Below are 22,458 nucleotides of genomic sequence, written 5' to 3' on the forward strand. Positions count from 1 at the left end.
ATGTACCTATTTTCAAATCGATTTGAGCCAGCAAGCAATGTTAAAAAATCATCCTGGAAAATGAAGCTACATCAGTTAAGTAGTGTGTAATCATACGTTAGAGGTAGTCTCACTGAATTGGTACTAAATGTTTAACAGCGTATTCAATCTAAGTATTTTGGGTTTTTTTCCTGACAGAAAGTTCCATCTTAAAAACTGCACTCTACAGATAGAAAAGAGTATTTTGTATTTTATGTATTTTATTTGGTATTTAATTTTCATTAAAGTAGTTCATTACAAGTCAGGTACTTTGTTATATTTGTGCTATTCTAAGCTAATGCTATATGTGATAATTTGATGTAATTTAACCTGTACACTTCAATTACTTTAAATGGATTGGTGGAAATGGTGGATTATTAATGAATGGTTATTTAAGATGGTTGACTTTCTGTCCCTTTGGCCTGATGCTTTTTAAATAGAATTTTTTATCAACTCCTTTTTGCCTTTCCTTTTCTTGGGGCAGGGTCTCAGAGATTGCATTAACTCAAGTCTAAAGGTGTGCAGGTTTGTTGGATTGGACATGTTAAATTGCCCCTTAATATCCAAAAGGTTAGATGGGGTGACTGGGTTACGGGGATAGGGTGGAGGTGTGGGCTTAGGTAGGGTGCTCTTTCCAAGGGCCGGTGCAGACTCGATGGGCCAAATGGCCTCCTTCTGCACTGTAAATTCTATGATTCTGGATTGCTTTCTTCAATCTCCAATGCTATTCTACACTAATCTAATTGCTGTTTCTTTCAAGAAAAACACTCCTGGTCCCATATGGAGTTTTTTGTGTTGCTTATTTAGGATGGATTCTACAGTGTTCTACAAAGACCACAGTATAACAAAGCTATGATTTTTATTTGCACTACTAAACTGGGCTTCAACACTTCATTCTTTTAGAATGTAGAATTGATCAATAATATCTAACTACACTTACCTACTGCTAATCTCACTCACTGGTATAACTATAATCTAACCTCTCACACTAACTGCTCTGATGACCTTTCTCGAGCTGTCTCCTGCTTACTCCTCAAAGGTCTAGCATCACTGCTTTATATAGTCGTATCTGAAGCTCTCTCTGTGAACATTGCAAATAATTTGTGACAGAACCTCCCCAATAGTGCTTGTAACAGACAACAGGGAGTCAAATAGAGCCAAATTAGAATGGAGATGACTGAGAGAGGGAGAAAAATTTTAAAAACGCAAAACACTGAAAATACTCAACCGGTCAGGCAGCATCTATGCAAAGAGAAACAGAGTTAATCTTTCAGTCAACTATGATTTGTCAGAACAATTCTTAAGAAAGGCAGTGAAAATAAGCGGGAAGGTGGGGTGTAGAAAGGAAAGAATAGCTGGAAGGTCTGTGATGGTGAAAGGTTAAATATTGCACCCAAAGAGTAACAAAACAAACAAATAAGGGGAGATAAACAGACTAATGGGGGTGGTTGGGGGGCGAGATGTGAAGGCAAATGTGGAGTCACAGAAAATAAAAAGTGGCTATGGAATATCAGAGTTAAAAATCGGAATCAGCAAGACAATGGATAAGATGGGGCAAGCATGACAATTTATAAATAACAATACAGAAATTGGACATGCAATAAATGTTTGTGTTGTATTAAAAAGTCAGCCTCAAAAACCTCTATTTCAGTACATTATTCAAGGATGACTGAGTAGGAATGAGTGCGACTAAAAGAATGTTTGCTCAGATCAGTTGGCAGCAATCTTCCCTCTGAGTTAGAATAATTATGCACTTCAGTAAAGTATTGAGGGAATGCTGTCTTTGAAGATGCAAATTTTGGATGAGGCATTTGAGGAAACGTGCTGGCTTTTCATCTTGGGTTCTGGAAATGCAAATCCAGGCAGTTCCTGATTTCGCCAATCCGAATGCATCACTGCCTCCCAGATCCGCCATATTTTCAACTTCTCACAATGGAGGCAGGTAAAGTTGGAGTCTGCTGTTTTCCTAGGCAGGCCTAAGGCAGCACTGGAGGAGTGCTGATGCAGGTCCTTTAGGTGTCCTGTCCCAGTTCCTGGGGTGATCAGCCCAACTCTCTACATCATTCTTATGTCCCTCACCCCCCACTTGCATGCTCCCTCATACCCCTTACCCCCTCCATGTCCCCTTGTGTCCTCCATGCACCTCCAGGTATCGTCCACAGCCATTTACCCTGTATTCACTATGGGCAGATGTCAGGAGCAATGTAATGACAATAGAATGTCTTTGAAATTGATGTGCAAAAATGTAAACCTCTCACAATCTAATAGAGATGGCATTCAAAAACACAGCCATTGCACATGAAAAAAGCTTTGAAATTGAAAACAAATCATTTAATCCCCTCCCATAGCCATTCAGTTGTAAAACAAACATCTTTTAAGAAATCACATTGAAGACAGATCATCCTTTAATGACCTCTCACTATTGGGGGCCAGTTTAGCTCAATTGGCTAGACAGCTGGTTTGTGATGCAGAGTAAGGCCAGCAGCTGTGATTATTCATGAAGGTTCACCTTCTCAGCCTTGCCCCTTGCCTGATGTGATGATCCTCAGGTTAAATCAACAGCAATCAGCTCGTCCCCTCAAAGGGGAAAGCAGTCTATGGTCAGCTGGGACTATGCAACTTTACCTTCTAATAATGTTGATAAAATTACACAATCCCTAACTAAGCTGACCTGTTTGGAAGCTCTTGAAACTCAGCCAAACATTTGCGTGGCATGGTAGCAGTAACATAATGGATGGCACAGTGGTTAGCATTGATGCCTCACTGCGCCAGGGACCCGGCGATACCTAAGATAGATCGTTTTTTGAAGAATAAACAAATAAAGGGTGATGGTGTTCGGGCGGGAAAGTGGAGCTGAGTCCACAAAAGATCAGCCATGCTCTCATTGAATGGCAGAGCAGGCTCGAAAGGCCAGATGGCCTACTCCTGCTCCTAGTTCTTATGCTTATGTTCTTATGTTCAATTCTGGCCTTGGGTTACAGTCTGTGTGGGGTTTGTATCTTCTCCCGTGTCTGCGTGGGGTTCCTCCAGGTGCTCAGGTTTCCTCCCACAGTCCAAAGATGTGCAGGTTAGATGGACTGGTCATGATAAATTACCCCTACAGTGTCCAGAGATGTGCAGGTTAGATTATGGGGTTGCGGGTATAGGGCGAGGTGGATGGGGTAGAGTACTTTTTCAAAACGTCATTGCAGACTTGATGGGCCAAATGGCCTCCTTCTGCACTCCAGAGATTCTACGATGACATGATTTCACTGATACAAACAATTAAAGCTCCAGAGGATGGAGACAATTGAAACTGCAAGATCAGATGGCTCATTTTCTTTTTCTAAGCTACACCAGATGGCCTGTTATTCGCTCCAGGAGCGAGTTAAAGCATCAGGCCATTTTATTATACTGCAGACCTTTAAATCACTTCAGAACATGGCAGAAGATTTCCCAAGCACAGTTTTCTATAGTTTTGAAAGCATAATGGCCCGTTTTCTTTGGGAAAGCATCCCAACAGGAACACAATGTTGCCAATGTAATGGCCAACGTAACTTTTCAAGATCCAATCATCAATCACTGTAGTAAAACACATATATAAGTGATAAGACAGCAGCTAATGATGACATTTAAAGTTGTCAAAAGATTTAACACTTATCCGCCAGAATATTCCTGCTTCCCTAGCAGGCCTTACCCAAGGCTCCTGAGCTCACTCAACTTTTCCAATAGCTTCCAAAACCCACCCAACATGATAAAAATATGGTGGGACATGAAAATTGCCTCTAGGCTTGCCAATAACAACTCCTCATCATGGGCTGTGCATTTGGGGTCATGACCTGCACAAAACAAAGAACCTTTGTACTCATGGGAAGTTTGTGTGGGATGCTTTTTGAAGAGGAAATTCAAATTTTCAGGCCAATTGCCTTGCTTTTTCCAATTTGTTCACTCATTCTCAACTTTTTGGGGGCATGGATACCTAGCCCCATGCTTATCTTCATGGGGTAAGATTCCAAGGTACCTTGCAAAATACTGGCGGGCAAGGGAAAGAGGTGGTTCCCCCAGTGTCATGACAAATATTCATCCTTATTACCAAAACAATTTTAAGCAGTATTTTTTTTTAAAAATTCATTCATGGTATGCGAGTATCACTGGCTCGACCAACATTTATTACATATCCCTAATTGCCCTAGAGAAAATGGTGGTGAGCTACCTTCTTGAACCACAGCAGTCCATGTGATTTAGGAAAGCCCAGAGTGCTAACTTGTCTCATTTTCCTTTCCTTAGAACCTTGTGTATGAATTGGGTTCTGCATTTGTAAACTTAAAAGTCACCACTAACACTATCAACATCGCGAGGTTTACTATTGACCAGAAACTGAACTGAACTAGTTATACTGTGGTTACATGAGATGGTCAGAGGCTAGAAATCCTACAATGAGTAACTCACTTCCTGACTCCCAACACCTGTCCACAATCTACTCTACAAGGCACACGTCAGGAGTGTGATGGAATACCCTCCACTTGCCTGGATGAGTGTAGCTCCAACAGCTTTCAAGGAGCTTAATACCATCCAGGACAAAGCAGAGCACTTGATTGACACCCTTCCACAAACATTCACTGCCTTCACCACCACGCACAGTGGCAGCAGTATGTACCATCTCCAAGATGCACATCAGGAATTCACCAAGGGTCCTTCCACAGCACCTTCCAAATCCACAACTGCTACCATTTTGAAGGACAAGGGCAGCAGGCACATGGGAGCACCACCACCCAGAAGTTCCTCTCCAAGTCACTCATCATCCTGACTTGGAAATATATTGCCGTTCCTTCACTGTCACTGGGTCAAAATCCTGGAACGCCCCCGCCACCCTCGCCCAACAGTGGGTGTACAATGTACCTACACAACGTAGACTGCAGTGGTTCATTAAGACAGCTCCCCACCACATCCTCGGAGGCTGGAGACCCCACGGCCATCCATCCAGGTAACTCAGAGAGTGTGTAGCCAATCCTAATCTCCTCTGCCTATGACCCTATCACCTCCTGTTTTCAGGCCGAGGAATGTGTACCTGACCCACAGCAAGGTACCCATAGCAGGCTGGAGTTCTCCAGCTCTCGACCCTTGAAGGACACCCACAAAAGTCACCAAAGACAACAGGCTTATCAGTTAGTAGGCTGCCTTCACCTCTGCAGCTAGATGAAGTGGTAGAGTTAGAAGAATTTTTTTTTTTTAAAATAATTTTTATTGAAAAATTTTGTATTTATGTAACAACAACGAACAGCAATAAAATACCAACAATAACAATAACAGTCATAAACATTCGCCCAACCTCAATGAACAACAAAACATATTAGCAACAAATTAAATTAACACAATATTAAGTTAAATAACCATAGAAAAAATAGAAAAAATAAAGAACACACCCTCCCCCCCTCCAATTTTATAAATCCCTCCATGAGGGAAGGCGCCGGGGCCGGATGGGTTCCCGGTGGAGTTTTATAAAAAGTTTGTGGACCCCCTGTTGGTGCGGACACTTAATGAGGCGTGGGAGGGGGGGACTTTGCCCCCGACGATGTCGCGGGCGCTGATTTCTTTAATCTTAAAGAGGGACAAGGACCCCCAGCAGTGTGGTTCGTACAGGCCCATATCTCTCCTTAATGTGGATGCCAAGGTGCTGGCAAAGATCCTGGCCAGCAGGATAGAGGACTGTGTGCCAGGGGTTGTACACGAGGACCAGACAGGTTTTGTTAAGGGAAGGCAGCTGAACACGAAAGTGCGGAGGTTGTTGAATGTCATCATGATGCCGGCGATTGAGGGGGAGGTTGAGATAGTGGTGGCGCTGGATGCGGAGAAGGCCTTCGATAGAGTGGAGTGGGGGTACCTATGGGAGGTGTTGGGGAGGTTTGGATTTGGTGAAGTGTTTATTAGATGGGTGAGGCTACTGTATGAAGCCCCAATGGCGTGTGTGGCCACGAATGGGAGGAGGTCGGAGTACTTCCGGCTTTACCGAGGGACCAGGCAGGGTTGCCCCCTGTCCCCCTTGTTGTTTGCATTGACAATCAAACCGTTGGCGATGGCGTTGAGGGATTCAGGAAGGTGGAGGGGTTTGGTGCGGGGTGGGGAGGAACATAGGGTGTCGTTGTATGCCGATGACCTGCTACTGTATATGGCGGACCCAGTGGGAGGGATGCCGGGGGTGATGGACCTGCTAGCTGAGTTTGGGACCTTTTCAGGCTATAAACTAAATCTAGGCAAGAGTGAGGTGTTAGTGGTGTACCCTGGGGACCAGGAGGAGGGAATTGGTAGGCTCCCGCTTAAGAGGGCAGGAGAGAGTTTTAGGTACCTGGGGGTGCAGGTGGCCAGGGACTGGGGGACTCTGCACAAGCGTAATTTCACCAGGCTTGTGGATCAGATGGAGGAGGAGTTCAAAAGGTGAGACATGTTGCCATTGTCGTTGGCGGGGAGGGTGCAGTCCGTCAAAATGACGGTGCTTCCAAGGTTCTTGTTCCTCTTTCAGTGCCTGCCCATCTTCATCCCCAGGGCCTTCTTTAGGAGGGTGACTAGCAGTATTTTGAGCTTTGTGTGGGCGCATGGAACTCCGAGAGTGAAGAGGGTTTTCCTGGAGCGAGGGAGGGATAGAGGCGGGCTGGCGCTGCCCAACCTTTTGGGGTACTATTGGGCGGCCAATGTGTCAATGGTGCGTAAATGGGTGATGGGGGGGGGGAGGCGTGGAAAAGAATGGAGATGGCGTCTTGTAGAGGTACGAGCCTGGGTGCCTTGGTAACGGCGTCGTTGCCGCTCTCTCCTAAGAGGTATATCACAAGCCCGGTGGTGGCGGCGACCCTAAGAATCTGGGGACAGTGGAGACGGCATCGGGGGGAAACAGGGGGCTCGATGGAGGCTCCATTAGGTGGAAATCATCGGTTCATCCCGGGGAACACTGATGGGGGATTTAGGGGGTGGTATAGGGTGGGCATCAGTAAATTGAGGGACCTGTTTATTGGCGGGAGGTGCGCGGGCCTGGGGGAATTGGAAGATAAATTTGGGCTCCCCCAAGGGAACATGTTCAGATACTTGCAGGTAAAGGCGTTTGCTAGGCGACAGGTGGAGGAATTTCCTTTGCTGACCTCGCGTGGGGCGATGGACAGAGTGCTTTCAGGGGTGTGGGTCGGAGAGGGGAAGGTGTCTGACATTTATAAGGTAATGCAGGAGGTGGAGGAGTCGTCAGTGGAGGAGCTGAAGGCTAAATGGGAGGGGGAACTAGGGGAGCAGATAGAGGATGGGACTTGGGCGGATGCCTTGGAGAGCGTTAACTCTTCCTCTTCATGTGCGAGGCTTAGTCTCATCCAATTTAAGAGTTAGAAGAAGTAAGAAGCTTGGAAATTATTTCTGGGTCACCGGTGTTCAACCACTGAATATCATTCCAATTCTCTTCCCACACCTGGTGGTTTACTAAAGCAGACATTTGTCTGTTTCATTAGCTAGAGGCTTGAGGGGCACCACTCCACATTAAACATGGCTGAACAGGAATCCCTCCCACTCTTGCCGTCAGTCATTGGCGTGTCGGAAGGATTTTGTAGGTTGACACTCAACCTGTTTGGCCGTGCTATAAGTGCACCTTCCTTGGCCATCAAATCCTGGGACGGAACTCGAACCCAGAGCATCTGGCTACTCACTTTGCCACAAGACATTGAATACCATGCACCTTTTCAAATACATTTGCTGTTCATGCGAATTGTGTCATCAGTTGAAAGCATTGTACATATGCATTTTTGTGCCCTCTTATTGCGAGGTGATCCATGCTCCCACTCAATGGTCACCTCCCTTTGTGAGTCTCACATGGGATGTGTAAGTGTCTCATGATAGTTACTCTATCCTTGTGTTATGTCAGGGAGATGTGTCAGACCCTTTATTGAAGTGTCTGCAAAATGCTTCTCAAAGGTGGCCACCCCTGCATCAAGACATTTAATGCAGCATTTACATTCTGGCATCTATCACTTCCCATAGTGCGCCAATGGAGTATTCACCCTTTCCACTGAATAGAGCCTATTGAATCATGATGGTTACATGTCCAAGCCAAATGCTGAAATTGCTTTTGTTGCCACTGGTTGTAAAGCCCTTTCAGTCCTCTGGATTAGCACAAAGGGATGGCAGGGATCTGGCTGTGTCCCACTGCCCGTACCTTAATCATTCTGGCTCTCAGTGTGGCATGGACACCTCTTTCACATCCTGATTCTTCGAGGGTACCTTCCGGTGGGAGCTGACCCTCATCTCCCAATTCAAGTTCCTGCCCTTCCTCCTCTTCATTGTCCAAGGAGCTCTCAGCCTTCTCTATGTCTACCTCTGGTATGGGGATCACTCCCTCTGAGGTGCCAGGTTGTAACGGATGCAACTGACCATGATGAGGTGGGACACCCTCTCTGGAGAGTGCTGATGAGGCCTCCCTGAGTGGTCCAAGCATCAGAAGTGCATTTTCAGGATGCTAATCATCTGTTTGATGATGAATCATGTAGCCTAATACTCCTCATATTATCTCTCCTCTGAGATGGGTCTAATCTCCACATCTTCTGGTCATTGCTGAGATAGACCATAGGCTGGGCCTCCTCCTGAAGCTGGGCTAAACAGTGCCAGGCCCTTCTCCTCCTCAACAGGAGCAATTAATTCAAGAAGGTGACAATACTCCTCCACCCTGCGGAATGGATTGGATTGGATTGGATTTGTTTATTGTCACGTGTACCGAGGTACAGTGAAAAGTATTTTTCTGCAAGCAGCTCAACAGATCATTCAGTACATGGAAGAAAAGGGAATTAAACAAAATTCAAGAAAATACATGAGAATACATAATAGGGCAACACAAGATAAACAATGTAACTACATAAGCATTGGCATCGGTTGAAGCATACAGGGTGTAGTGTTAATGAGGTCAGTCAATAAGAGGGTCATTTAGGAGTCTGGTGACAGTGGGGAAGAAGCTGTTTTTGAGTCTGTTCGTGCGTGTTCTCAGACTTCTGAATCTCCTGCCCGATGGAAGAAGTTGGAAAAGTGAGTAAGCCGGGTGGGAGGGATCCTTGATTATGCTGCCCGCTTTCCCCCGGCAGCGGGAGGTGTAGATGGAATCAATGGATGGGAGGCAGGTTCGTGTGATGGACTGGGCGGTATTCACGACTCTCTGAAGTTCCTTGCGGTCCTGGGCCGAGCAGTTGCCATACCAGGCTGTGATGCAGCCCGATAGATGCATCTGTAAAAGTTGGTAAGGGTTAATGTGGACATGCCAAATTTCCTTAGTTTCCTGAGGAAGTATAGGCGCTGTTGTGCTTTCTTGGTGATAGCGTCGACGTGAGTGAACCAGGATAGATTTTTGGTGATGTACGCCCCTAGGAATTTGAAACTGCTAACCATCTCCACCTCGGCCCCGTTGATGCTGACAGGGGTGTGTACAGTACTTTGCTTCCTGAAGTCGATGACCAGCTCTTTAGTTTTGCTTGCATTGAGGGAGAGATTGTTGTCGTTACACCACTCCACTAGGTTCTCTATCTCCCTCCTGTATTCGGACTCGTCGTTATTCGAGATCCGGCCCACTATGGTCGTATCGTCAGCAAACTTGTAGATGGAGTTGGAACCAAGTTTTGCCATGCAGTCGTGTGTGTACAGGGAGTAGAGTAGGGGGCTAAGTACGCAGCCTTGCGGGGCACCGGTATTGAGGACTATTGTGGAGGAGGTGTTGGTGTTCATTCTTACTGACTGTGGTCTGTTGGTCAGAAAGTCAAGGATCCAGTTGCAGAGTGGAGAGCCAAGTCCTAGGTTTTGGAGCTTTGATATGAGGTTGGCTGGGATTATGGTGTTGAAGGCGGAGCTGTAGTCAATAAATAGGAGTCTGATGTAGGGGCCTTGTTTTCGAGATGCTCTAGGGATGAGTGTAGGGCCAGGGAAATGGAGTCTGATGTGGACCGGTTGCGACGGTATGCGAATTGAAGTGGGTCAAGGCGTTCCGGGAGTATGGAGGTGATGCGCTTCATGATCAGCCTCTCGAAGCACTTCATTACAACTGACGTCAGGGCCACCGGGCGGTAGTCATTGAGGCATGTTGCCTGGCTCTTCTTTGGTACCGGTATGATGGTGGTCTTCTTGAAGCAGGTGGGGACCTCGGAGTGGAGTAGGGATGGGTTAAAGATGTCTGTGAATATCTCTGCCAGCTGGTATGCGCAGGTTCTGCGTGCACCAGGGATCCCGTCCGGGCCCATCGCCTTCCGTCGGTTCACTTTCAGGAAGGCCGATCTGACTTCGGAAACTGTGATGGTGGGTATGGGTGAATTATGGGCTGCTGGGGCACTCGACAGCGGATTGTTGATTACCTGCTCGAACCGAGCATAGAATGCATTAAGTTCATCGGGAAGGAGTGCGCTGCTGCCAGAGATCCTGCTCGGCTTCGCTTTGTAGCTCGTTATGTTGTTTAGTCCTTACCACAACCGCCGAGAGTCTGTCTGTGACTCTAGCTTAGTTTGATATTCTCTCTTGGCATCTCGGATGGCTTTGCGGAGGTCGTACCTGGATTTCTTGTATAGGACAGGGTCGTCTGCCTTGAACGCCTCAGATCTGTCCTTCAGTAGGGAGTCAATCTCGCGGTTGAGCCATGGTTTCCGGTTGGGGAACGTACGTACTGCTTTCTTTGGCTGCAAGAGATTAATGAACACTGGTCAAGTATAGTACAGACAGACAATAATATACCCCAGAGCCGCATCTGTGCTAATAGCTTCTTGCCGGTACAGTCATCCAGCTGAGGCACTCTCTTGGAACCCATGATGCCAACCTTAATACTTTACATCTCAATCCCACAGAATGTTCGTGAGCTTTGGACACATTATGAAATGTGCAACCTTACCAAAGGGACTCCTGCAATATATTACCTTATTTGCCAGTCAATCTTAACTTGCACATTAGCAAGGACTGAATGCCCGTAGGCTTGTGATCCATTCAAAATGGATAAAGCTCATATCAGGCTTTCATTGATGATCTGGCACGCATGCAGTTTCCTTTATGCTTGTCCTCACTTCCATTCTCATACCTCTCTGTTGAAGCTGAAAGGGAACAATTGCATTGTGAAGCCAGTCCTGCAGCTTCTCATTAAATCACAAAAAAAGCAATGGCTCTAATGGAACCTTCTCAAATCGTCCTCTTTTAGATCAGCTCTGACTCCATTTCAGGTGAGGTTGGAGAGGGGTGGGAGATGATGGCATGCTGATGGGAGACCGAGGGTGGGGAAGCTGAAGCCCAACGTTAAAGGCTGAAACACAGACACAGTTGGTTGTTGAATGGGAACAGAACTGCACAAATTGGAGAGGATGCCCACAGACTCCAGAAAACAAGAGGGGCTTGTGTTAGTGTGGTACAAGAGTGGTGACTTGCCCAGAGGCTCATGGAGGTGGGGAGCACCGGGAGGAAGGACACTGTTGTCAACAGTAAGGAAGGAATGGAAGAGCTCATTAAAAACAGTCAAAGTCACTGGTTAGGGTGTGAGATTAAAGGCAATCCTGGGGCTTTGTGGGCCATGCTACAATTCGTGGCACGCATGTCGTTCTGCTGTCCAGGGAGGATGCACTTAAATCCAGAATATGCTCTTATTCTAATCTCTGTTTTCAAGCAGAATTTACTTCAAAACACCCAAAATCTATATGATAGCTGGACTACATACTAATTTATTCGCAGTGCAACATTCAATGGCTGGGAATTTCCACTCCCATTTGTGTCGGGCTGTTTCGATGATAGGAACGGAACATAATGCGAGAAGTGCAAAGTCGCATTTTACATCGGCAGGAAGGTGTCGATGAAATGCGGGATGGTATGCTTCTTAATTTCGGAGCCATGATATCTCAATGGCAAGTGTGCTAGCTGTTGCAGTCTTTAAATGTGGCGGCCATATAATTAAAGTGCTTAGGTGGTGGTGAGGTAGGTGAATCAGAGGCCATTCACCAGCAACATGGCGTTGAACCAGTGCATGAACGTTTTTGGCAAGAAATGCCTTACTGTATGGGGTGAAAAGGAGCCATTGTCGCCAGTAGGCTAAACATCGCTTCTCCCGCTCACTATCTTTGACATAGAACATACAGTGCAGAAGGAGGCCATTCGGCCCATCGAGTCTGCACCAACCCATTTAAGCATTCACTCCCACCCTATCCCTGTAACTCAATAACCCCTCCTTACCTTTTTTGGTCACTAAGGGCAATTTATCATGGCCAATCCACCTAACCTGCACATCTTTGGACTGTGGGAGGAAACCGGAGCACCCGGAGGAAACCCATGCGCACACGTGGAGAACGTGCAGACTCCACACAGACAGTGACCCAGCAGGGAATTGAACCTGGGACCCTGGCGCTGTGAAGCCACAGTGCTAATCACTTGTGCTACCGTGCTGCCCACTATTGGCCTGAGAAAATTTGTTTCTGTGCTGGAAGTATATCTTTGTTCTTATTTATTTATTTTAAAAATAAATTTAGAGTATCCAATTCATTTTTTCCAATTAAGGGACAATTTTAGCATGGCCAGTCCACCTACCCCTGCACATCTTTGGCTTGTGGGGGCTAAACCAACGCAGATACAGGGAGAATGTGTAACTCCACATGGACAGTGACCCAGAGCTGGGATCAAACCTGGGTTCTCAGTGCCGTGAGGCAGCAGGGCTAACCCACTGTGCCATCATGCTGCCCTCTTTGTTTTTATTTTTAACAAATGTTAATGGTTCCAGCATTTATAGCTTTCAAACCAAATGCTACAGTTCCTGTTTCAGTGCAGAATCTACAAGCTCCAAAATCCAGTCCAGACACTTACACAAGTTTTTTGTGCGAAAGGTTCAACAGTGTTAAACATATTTAATAAGGTATTTTTCATAAAGTATTCTGAAACAATTTATCTTCTAGAATCTGTACAATAAAGACAGCTGAAATTATATTCAGTGTTCAGTAAAAAAATAGGTTGGCTGTGATCAGGTTATTTTGATTTATTTCTAGTGGAAAAACTATGCTGAGAATGCTTTTGTGTAAATGTGTAATAGATGTTCATTGTACTTTAAAGTTTGAAGTTATTTTTGGGACAGGGATTTCTGGCACTCCCATGGGACCACTTACGCAGCACATTTCCTCAATGTCAGCAAGTTTGGCTTTGAATCAAAGTGATTACGATTGAGTCACCAGAAAGTGATGTGGAGCTGGCAATATTTCAAACCAGACAAGCCACGTCGTTCGAAGAGGTTACAGGCTCCAATAGGTGGAATTTAACTCCCACCCTCGGAGTGGGCTAAAAAGTGGGGGCTTTGGGCTGTCGTATTCGGAGTGAAGGCAGGGGTCGGAGTGAAGGCAGGGGTCGGAGAGAAGGCAGGGGTCGGAGTGAAGGCAGGGGTTAGAGTGAAGGCAGGGGTGGTGGAAGGTGGACGACAGCCTCTCTCCTGGGGGAAAATTGAAACCCTGAACAGGCATTAGCAACTGACAGCCTTTTGAGGGGTGGGGTAATGGTGAAAACCTGACAGGCCCCAGCAAGCTCTCCTACTTCCTGCACTTAGGCCGGATAATCCCCCTCCCTACCCCACCCGTTAGATTGTTCATTCCCTTGTTCATTATGCCGACGTGAAAACGACAGGTATCCCAGGTCATGCACTTTGCGAGCAGAGCCCGCCAGGTGAGTGCATTGCTAAGTGCAGAGAGGATCATGTCCAGGCCACTGACTGAGAGGTGCCCCTAGCACTGCTCAGGAAATGCTGTGGGGGGTTCCATGGAGGGGAGCGGGGGGATTCTGTGGCCGTTGTTCCATGAAGTGGAGAGGGGTTGTTGAGGGGGCATTTTCGAATTTTAATTTCTTGTTATGGGATGCCTGATCTTTTAAAGATGGCTGCACCACTCTGACGACTTTTGGGAAACCGCTGCCCATTGTGTGAGTAAATTTTATTGGTCAATGTTGCTAGCGACCCTGGAGAACAACAGACTCATTTGTACATGTTTAAAAATAAGAAAAGAGGTACAACTGGTGATGCTAAATATTTCAAAAGTCATTTTTCTATTTCCTTTTTCACTCAGGAAATGATGACAAAACTGATAACAGAGACACCAGACCAGCCAATTCCATTTTTAATAAGTCACTTACAAAATAAGCAAGGGAGTCGGAGCCAGCTTCAAAGAACACTTTCAGGCTCAGCTGCACTGTGGGCTCAAACTGGTAATGGCAAAATTGTCTTCAGCTCAGTTCTTCAAACATGTAGATTCTGAATAATTTTCAAATGTCTTTCTTTGCTTAAAAGTTTAGATCATGCATAACCGGTCACTTTAGGATTTTCTGGCTTTGTTGTAAAGTTAGATTATGTAAATGGATACTGAACTACAAATTCCGCATCTTGATGAAAATTGCTGGCTGGGGAAGGACAGAACATTGAGGCATTATCCACTTCTGCTGGGTTTCTGCACTTTGTTGGCACCCATGTTTACTTCAGATGGAAGCAGGAGTTGAGTATTTCTTCTTCCCTGTCCCTTTGAAGATATCTGGCAGAATCCCAAGCTCTTCCAAATATCCTTCCAGTTACATCTTCTACAAACAACATTAAATTCCGCTACATGAAGTAGGTCTACCTAATGTGTATTGGGCTGCTCACTGAAGTTATTACTGAAGAACTGGTGGGTGTTCCAGGGACATAGGGCCAGAGGAAGGAAATCAGAGATTGGAAGAGGCAGTTGAAGGTGAGTACAAGGATGTTAAAGTTGAGTGAATGGGATATGCAGAGCTTGATGAAGATGGGGGTGACGCTGAAGTAAGTGATGGTGGAGGAGTTCATTTAAAGTGTTTTTCAAAATATATTATTTCACAGGACTTGGACTTGGCTGGCTAGGCCAGCATTTATTGCCCATCCCTAATCGCTGTTGAGAAGATGGCGGTGAGCTGCCTTTTTGAACTGTTGCAATCAGGGCAGCACGGCCGCATAGTGGTTAGCACAATTGCTTCACAGCTCCAGGGTCCCAGGTTCGATTCCCGGCTGGGCCACTGTCTGTGCGGAGTCTGCACGTTCTCACCGTGTGTGCGTGGGTTTCCTCCGGGTGCTCCGGTTTCCTCCCACAGTCCAAAGATGTGCAGGTTAGGTGGATTGACCATGCCAAATTGCCCTTAGTATCCAAAATTGCCCTTAGTGTTGGTTGAGTGGGGTTGCTGGGTTATGGGGGTAGGGTGATGTGGGCTTGGGTAGAGTGCTCTTTCCAAGAGCCGGTGCAGACTCGATGGGCCGAATGGCCTCCTTCTGCACTGTAAATTCTATGATTCTACGATTCGATAATCTAGGTGGCATAGTGGTTAATACTAGGACCTGGGTACAATTCCAGCCTTGTCTTTGTGGAGTTTGCACATTCTCTCTGTGTCTGCATGGATTTCCTCTGGGTGCTCCAGTTTCCTTCCACAGTCCAAAGATGTGCAGGTTAGGTGGATTGGCCATGCTAAGTTGCCCCTTAATGTCCAGGGATGTGCAGTTTAGTTTATGGGATAGGGCGGGGTGGCTGGGGCAGTGGTTCTTGGTAGAGTTCTCTTTCGGAGGGTTGGTGGAGACTTGGTGAACTAAATGACCTTCTTCTGCACTGTTGGGATTCTATGATTCCAAGTAGTGTAGGTACATCCAGTGCTGTTAGGATGAGATTTTGACCCAGTGACACTGAAGAATCAGTGATATAGTTCCAAGTCAGGATGGTGAGTGACTTTGAAAGAATCTTGCAAGTGGTGTGTTACCATGCATCTGATGCCCTTGTCCTTCAAGGTGGTAGAGGTTGCAGTTTTGAAAGCTGTTTTTGAAGGAGCCTTGGTGAGTTGCTGCAGTGCCTCTTGTAGATTGTACACACTGCTGCTATTGAACGACGGCGGTGGACAGAGTGAATGTTGAAGGTGGTCGGTGGGGTTCCAATCAAGTAGCCTGTTTTATCTTGGATGGTGTCAAGCTTCTCGGTGTGGGCTAGACATCTAGGGGAGACCATTACTCAGATGTCACATCTCAACAGAGATGACAATGGAGCGTAGAATTGAACTAAGGCTGGTAATGCATACATATTTGTAGAAGTCAGAGAATTATTTCAATTTTATGAACATTAACCTGGAATCAGATTGGCAGATGGGGGCATGATGGCAACATGTATGTGTTGATGGAGGAAGTGATGAACTAGAACTGGAAGATATCAGCGTACACATGATGGCTGACCCTGTACTCCGCGATAACATCCCCAAAAGATAACATAAATGATGAAGAGTAGAGGGAATCAAGAATTACACCAAATGTGGAGATGGAAGGAGAAACTTTGGAGTTGAATTTGAGGTGAAAATTGGAGGTGAAGTAATGTGGGACTAATAGAAGTAGAATCAGGAGAGAGCAATGTCACACTGGGCTGTGGAGAAAAGATACTTGGCGAGTGATTGAGGGTGCTCAATGCAGAGAGTGCAAGTTTGCAGCAGCATTTAAAATGGCAAAAATATTCTGAACTGACCATTGGCAGGTTTCCTCATGATAGTGGGAATCCCTATGGGAATCCACCATGCATGTTTAATCATCACAGCGAATGGCTCAGGGTTGAGACAGCTTCAGAGGGGCAGGTGGATACCTACCCCACGGAGTAGAATCTAACCCCATATATTCTGACGATATCTGATGTAAGGAAGGAATTTTATAATGATATGTAGCTGGAATATTGAACAATTTGGGATACAATTGGGCCATTGAATAATTTAATGCCAAAACCTCTGAGCATAATAAGCATGTGTAAACATTCACACACTTATTTCATAAATGGCATCGTCACTTAGCTTAAAGTAAAATACCGTGGATGCTGAAAATCTGAAATAAAAACAGCAAATGGCAGGGCTGGTAGCATCTGTGGAGCGAGAAACAGAGGGCGCTATTCAGCGGACTGGAGTTAAAGTTGGCGTCGAAAAACATCCCGCTATTCACAGGACTTCTTCGTTTGTTTTGGGCTCGGAGATATTCTGTCCACTGAGGCTGTACTTACAAGTATTTAGAGGGATTTCCTGCTGAAGCTCGCCGGCAGGAAAGGCTCCTCACAGATCGGGGTGCCACCTTGTCCGTCAGTCCCGATCTTTTCCTTCCTTCCTTTCAGCCCCACCCCCTAACCTTGGGGAGGCCTCCGGGCACCCTCCTCGCCCTCACTCCACTTGGCAGCCCCCCCACATGCCTTGGCCCAATCCCTGGCAGTGCCATTCTGGCTCCAAGGCACCCTGGGCATTGCTTGAGTGATAGGGTGCCACCCTGCCCTGACCACCCGGGTATCTTAATTGGCATGGAAGACCCTCCCCAAATGCCGTGACACCGGGTCCACATTTGTGTGGACTACTACTAAATGGCGGCCTGGCGAGGTCTCCCAGGTGTGGCCGGTGAGTTGTGGACATTGCGTGAATCCGGTGAACATATTATCTATTGCATTGTTGGTCAATTCAAGCTAGCTCATATCATTATATTGTTCTGAAATAGAGCCAGAAAAGAAAGTACTGAATAACCAGTAGCAAGGGACCCCCAGTGAGGATGAGATCCAGATCGCGATGTCAGAATCTTGCGAAACATTTTGAGTGTTGAGAATCTCGCGAGGGGCCTCTCAGGAGATTCAATGGCCTCGTCATGACACCAAGTCGGGCCTGACGAGGTTGCTGAATCATGCCCAGAGTTAATATTTTGACACCCTCGAACTGTTTGTCATTGTCTCAGTTTTACCAGCATTTTCTATTTTTATTCACTTTGCTAGTTTCTAGTTCGTCCTTGTTGATTTAATGTGTGCCTTTCTTTCAGAAAACAAAGGGTCAAGGCGTGATTGTAGAGGTTATGATAAACCATGGCTAACAAACGCCAAAAAACCAAAGAAGTCAAAGAGTGACCTTGCTGTCTCCAACATATCACCACCATCACCAGAATCAAAATCCCGTAAGCATGACTTTATTTAGCTGCACTTCCTTTGGGTTATTTACTTAATTTCAATGGTTAGTGCTGCACCTCTTGTCTCCTCTTGAAATGATACCTGATATGCCTGTATTCCTGATATTGTGGGATTAATGGAATTCCATATAATATTAAAAAATAGAAGTCCCTTGCTACTGGTTATTCAGTACTTTCTTTTCTGGCTCTATTTCAGAACAATATAATGATATGAGCTAGCTTGAATTGACCAACAATGCAATAGATAATGATAGTGAACCAAATAATCTATGTACAAACTGTTTAAATGTCTGAAAACTAGGGAAAAGGAGCTTCTGAAAATACTATTCCATCCAGCAGGCCAGTGTTATAGATAAAACAAATAAAATCCACATAGATAAAATAATGTACATAACCCTGTTTATGTAAATCAGAAATTAGTTTATCCTTTGAAAAGCATTCTCATCCAAATGTAAATATTTGCAAATTTCATGCAAATATATACAGATGGATAAAATTAATTTTAAAGCTCATCTTTCCAATGGGGATTCATGTTCCAGACCATGCATTCTTTAGTTAAATTAGTTACTGGACAGTGTCAAATAAAGTTAACCCTCTATTCGTGAAGAAAATATGCGCGATGCCGGTGACATTCAGTGAAGAATAGGTGCTCACCTGAACTTGCCATTTTCTTGATGTTTTCAGTGCCAAGGTCAATAGAACATACTACATGGGACTGGCGAACAAAACCTGAGGGTCAGAACTTTGATGAACTCAATCACATCCTTCAGGAAAGCAAGAAATTAGGCAAAGCCCTGGAGAACCTTTCTCGTAGTGAGTATTATTAGTTATGCTGAGCATAGTGACAGGACGTTTTACTCACCCCTTTTAAACAGGGGATCGCAATCATCCTATTGACATTTTACAAGATTGCTACATAATACTGCTACACTAGGCTGGAGCTTATATTTTCGTGCTCTTCGGAACAACACATGTGATATTTTCAAGCTTTTCTGTGCCTGTGATCGAGTGAGGGGCAAAAGACTTTAGAATAACCCAGGAACAGGGGCAGACTACTTAGCCCCTTGAGCTCATTACAGCATGTGATAAGATCATGATTGTTCAATGACCTAACTCCATATTGATTGATTGATTGATTGATTGATTTATTGTCACATGTACCGAAGTACAGTGAGAAGTATTTTTCTGCGGCCAAGGGAACGTACACAGTACCTCCATAGTGAACAAAAATAATAATCGACAGACTATATTAACAAATAGTGATTGGTTGCAGTGTGGAACAAGAGGCCAAACAAAGCAAATACATGAGCAAGAGCAGCATAGGGCATTGTGAATAGTGTTCTTAAAGGGAGCAGATCACCTGCCTTTGCCGCATATCTCTTCATATCTTTGGTTAATAAATGTCAATCTCAGATTTAAAAATAACATTTGATCTAGAAACAGTTGCCAATGAGAGTTCCCAACTTCCACTGCTCTTGGTGTGTAGAAGTGTTCCCTAATTTTGCTGCTGAAAGAGCTGGCTCTAATTTTTCTACAATGCCACCTAATCCTTGACTCTACAGCCAGTGAAAATAGTTTCTCTATATCTACCGTAACTGTTCCTCTTAATATCTTGAAAACGTCTATCAAATCACTCCTTAACCATTTAACGTTCTAAGGAATACAATCCAGTTTCAGTGGTATCTCCTCATACATTAACCCTTCGAGCCCAAATACCATTCCTGTAAATCTGTGCTGCATTCCAAAGGCCATAATAGCCTTCCAAAAGTGTGTTGCTCAGGGTGGCCTCTACTTCCTTGTATTATAGAGCCCCATTCCAACAGCTTTTTTGACTATATTCTGCACTTGTTCATGACATTTAAAAAAAAAAAAAATTTTTATTGGAATTTTTTACAGAAAATATAAAATGTAACAACAAACAATGAAATGCAACAAAATAACCTATAACTGTAACACCCCCCAAACCGTATCAACGCATGTATCATATCCCCCCCACCCCCCCAACCCCAACAAGAGAACTTAAAAATAAATTAAAATTAAATAAACAAACATCGTCATCGACCCCCCCCCCCCCCCCCCCCTCCCCCCCTTTTCCCTCCCCCTTCCCCTCTCCCCCCCGGGTTCCTGCTGCTACTGTCCCAGTGCCCTATCGTTGAGCCAGAAAGTCGAGGCAATGTTGCCACTGCCTAAAGAACCCTTGTACCGATCCTTTCAGGGCGAATTTGACCTTCTCTAGCTTAATAAAACCCGCCATGTCATTGATCCAGGTCTCCACGCTTGGGGGCCTTGCATCCTTCCATTGTAGCAAAATCCTTCGCCGGGCTACTAGGGACGCAAAGGCCAGCACACCGGCCTCTTTCGCCTCCTGCACTCCCGGCTCCACCCCAACCCCAAAAATCGCGAGTCCCCATCCTGGCTTGACCCTGGATCCCACCACCCTTGACACCGTCCTCGCCACCCCCTTCCAGAACTCCTCCAGTGCCGGGCATGCCCAGAACATATGGGCATGGTTCGTTGGACTCCCCGAGTACCTGACACACCTGTCTTCACCCCCAAAGAACCTACTCATCCTCGTCCCAGTCATGTGGGCCCGGTGCAGCACCTTGAATTGAATGAGGCTAAGCCGCGCACATGAGGAGGAAGAGTTAACCCTCTCCAGGGCATCAGCCCATATCCCATCTTCGATCTGTTCCCCCAGTTCCCCCACCAACTTAGCCTTTAGCTCCTCTACTGACGCCTCTTCCACCTCCTGCATTACCTTGTAGATATCAGATATCTTCCCATCCCCGACCCAGACCCCCGAAAGCACCCTGTCACTCACCCCCCTCGCGGGAAGCGAAGGGAATCCCTCCACCTGCCGTCTAGCAAATGCCTTTACCTGCAGATACCTGAACATGTTTCCCGGGGGAGCCCAAATTTCTCCTCCAACTCCCCCAGGCTCGCAAACCTCCCATCAATGAACAGGTCCCTCAGCTGTCTGATGCCCGCTCTGTGCTAACCCTGAAATCCCCCATCGATGTTCCCCGGGACGAACCTATGGTTCCCCCTTAATGGAGCCTCCATCGAGCCCCCCACTTCTCCCCTATGTCGCCTCCACTGCCCCCAAATCTTGAGGGTAGCCGCCACTACCGGAGTCGTGGTATACCTCGTAGGAGGGAGCGGCCATGGCGCCGTTACCAGGGCCCCCAGGCTTGTATCTCCACAGGACGCCCTCTCCATCCGTTTCCATGCTGCCCCCTCCCCCTCCATTACCCACTTGCGCACCATCGACACATTGGCCGCCCAATAATACCCCGAGAGATTGGGTAACGCCAGCCCCCCCCCCCCCCCCCCCATCTCTACCCCGCTCCAAGAAGACCCTCTTCACCCTCGGGGTCCCATGCGCCCAAACAAAGCTCATGATGCTGCTGGTCACCCTTCTAAAAAAGGCCCTAGGGATAAAGATGGGCAAACACTGGAAGAGGAACAAGAACCTCGGGAGAACCGTCATTTTGACGGACTGCACTCTACCCGCCTACGATAGCGGCACCATGTCCCACCTTTTAAATTCCTCCTCCATCTGCTCCACCAGCCTGGTAAAATTAAGCTTATGAAGAGTCCCCCAACTCCTGGCCACCTGCACCCCCAGATATCTGAAACTCTTCACTGCCCTCTTAAACGGGAGCCTTACCAATTCTCTCCTCCTGATCTCCCGGGTGTACTACAAATACCTCGCTCTTGCCTAAATTTAACTTATAGCCCGAGAAGCCCCCAAATTCCGCTAACAGCTCCATCACCCCCGGCATTCCCCCTTCTGGGTCCGCCACATACAACAGCAGGTCGTCCGCATACAGCGATCCCGATGTTCCTCCCCCCCCCCCCCCCCCCCCCCCCCGCACCAGACCCCTCCATCTCCCTGACTCCCTCAATGCCATAGTCAGAGGTTCAATCGCCAGTGCAAAGAGCAAGGGGGACGGGGGCACCCCTGCCTGGTCCCACGGTAGAGCCTAAAGTACTCCGATCTCCTTCCATTTGTAATTACACTCGCCATCGGAGCCGCGTAGAGCAGCCTCACCCATTTGATGAATCCCTCCCCAAATCCGAACCGCTCCAACACCTCCCACAGGTACCCCCACTCAACTCTATCAAACGCTTTCTCTGCATCCAGCGCCACCACTATCTCTGCCTCCCCCTCCACTGCCGGCATCATAATAACATTTAGCAGTCTCCGCACATTCGTGTTGAGCTGCCGTCCCTTGACAAATCCTGTCTGATCTTCGTGTATCACCCCGGCACACAATCCTCTATCCTGGTGGCCAGGATCTTCGCCAGCAACTTGGCGTCAACATTGAGGAGCGAGATTGGCCTGTATGATCCACACTGCAAGGGGTCCTTATCCCGCTTCAGGATCAGAGAGATCAGTGCCCGCGACATCGTCGGGGGCAAAGCCCCCCCCTCCCATGTCTCATTGAAGGCTCGCACCAACAGGGGGCCCACCAGATCCGCATACTTTTTATAAAATTCCACCGGGAACCCGT

At 46.6% G+C, this 22,458-nt stretch overlaps 1 protein-coding gene across 2 annotated transcripts in view; it reads left to right on the forward strand.

The window, feature by feature from the left end:
- Window positions 1-22,458, forward strand: part of c10h8orf34 (chromosome 10 C8orf34 homolog) — a 536,034-nt gene that overhangs the window by 176,317 nt on the left and 337,259 nt on the right. For both annotated transcript variants that reach the window (XM_038809543.1, XM_038809544.1), the window contains exons 2-4: window positions 14,058-14,196; window positions 17,798-17,929; window positions 18,626-18,754. In XM_038809543.1, the coding sequence (XP_038665471.1) occupies window positions 14,058-14,196; window positions 17,798-17,929; window positions 18,626-18,754 (400 nt within the window). The remainder of the gene's footprint in view (window positions 1-14,057; window positions 14,197-17,797; window positions 17,930-18,625; window positions 18,755-22,458) is intronic.

The sequence above is a fragment of the Scyliorhinus canicula genome, chromosome 10 (assembly GCF_902713615.1).
Source record: "Scyliorhinus canicula chromosome 10, sScyCan1.1, whole genome shotgun sequence".
NCBI classification, from domain to species: Eukaryota; Metazoa; Chordata; class Chondrichthyes; order Carcharhiniformes; family Scyliorhinidae; genus Scyliorhinus; species Scyliorhinus canicula.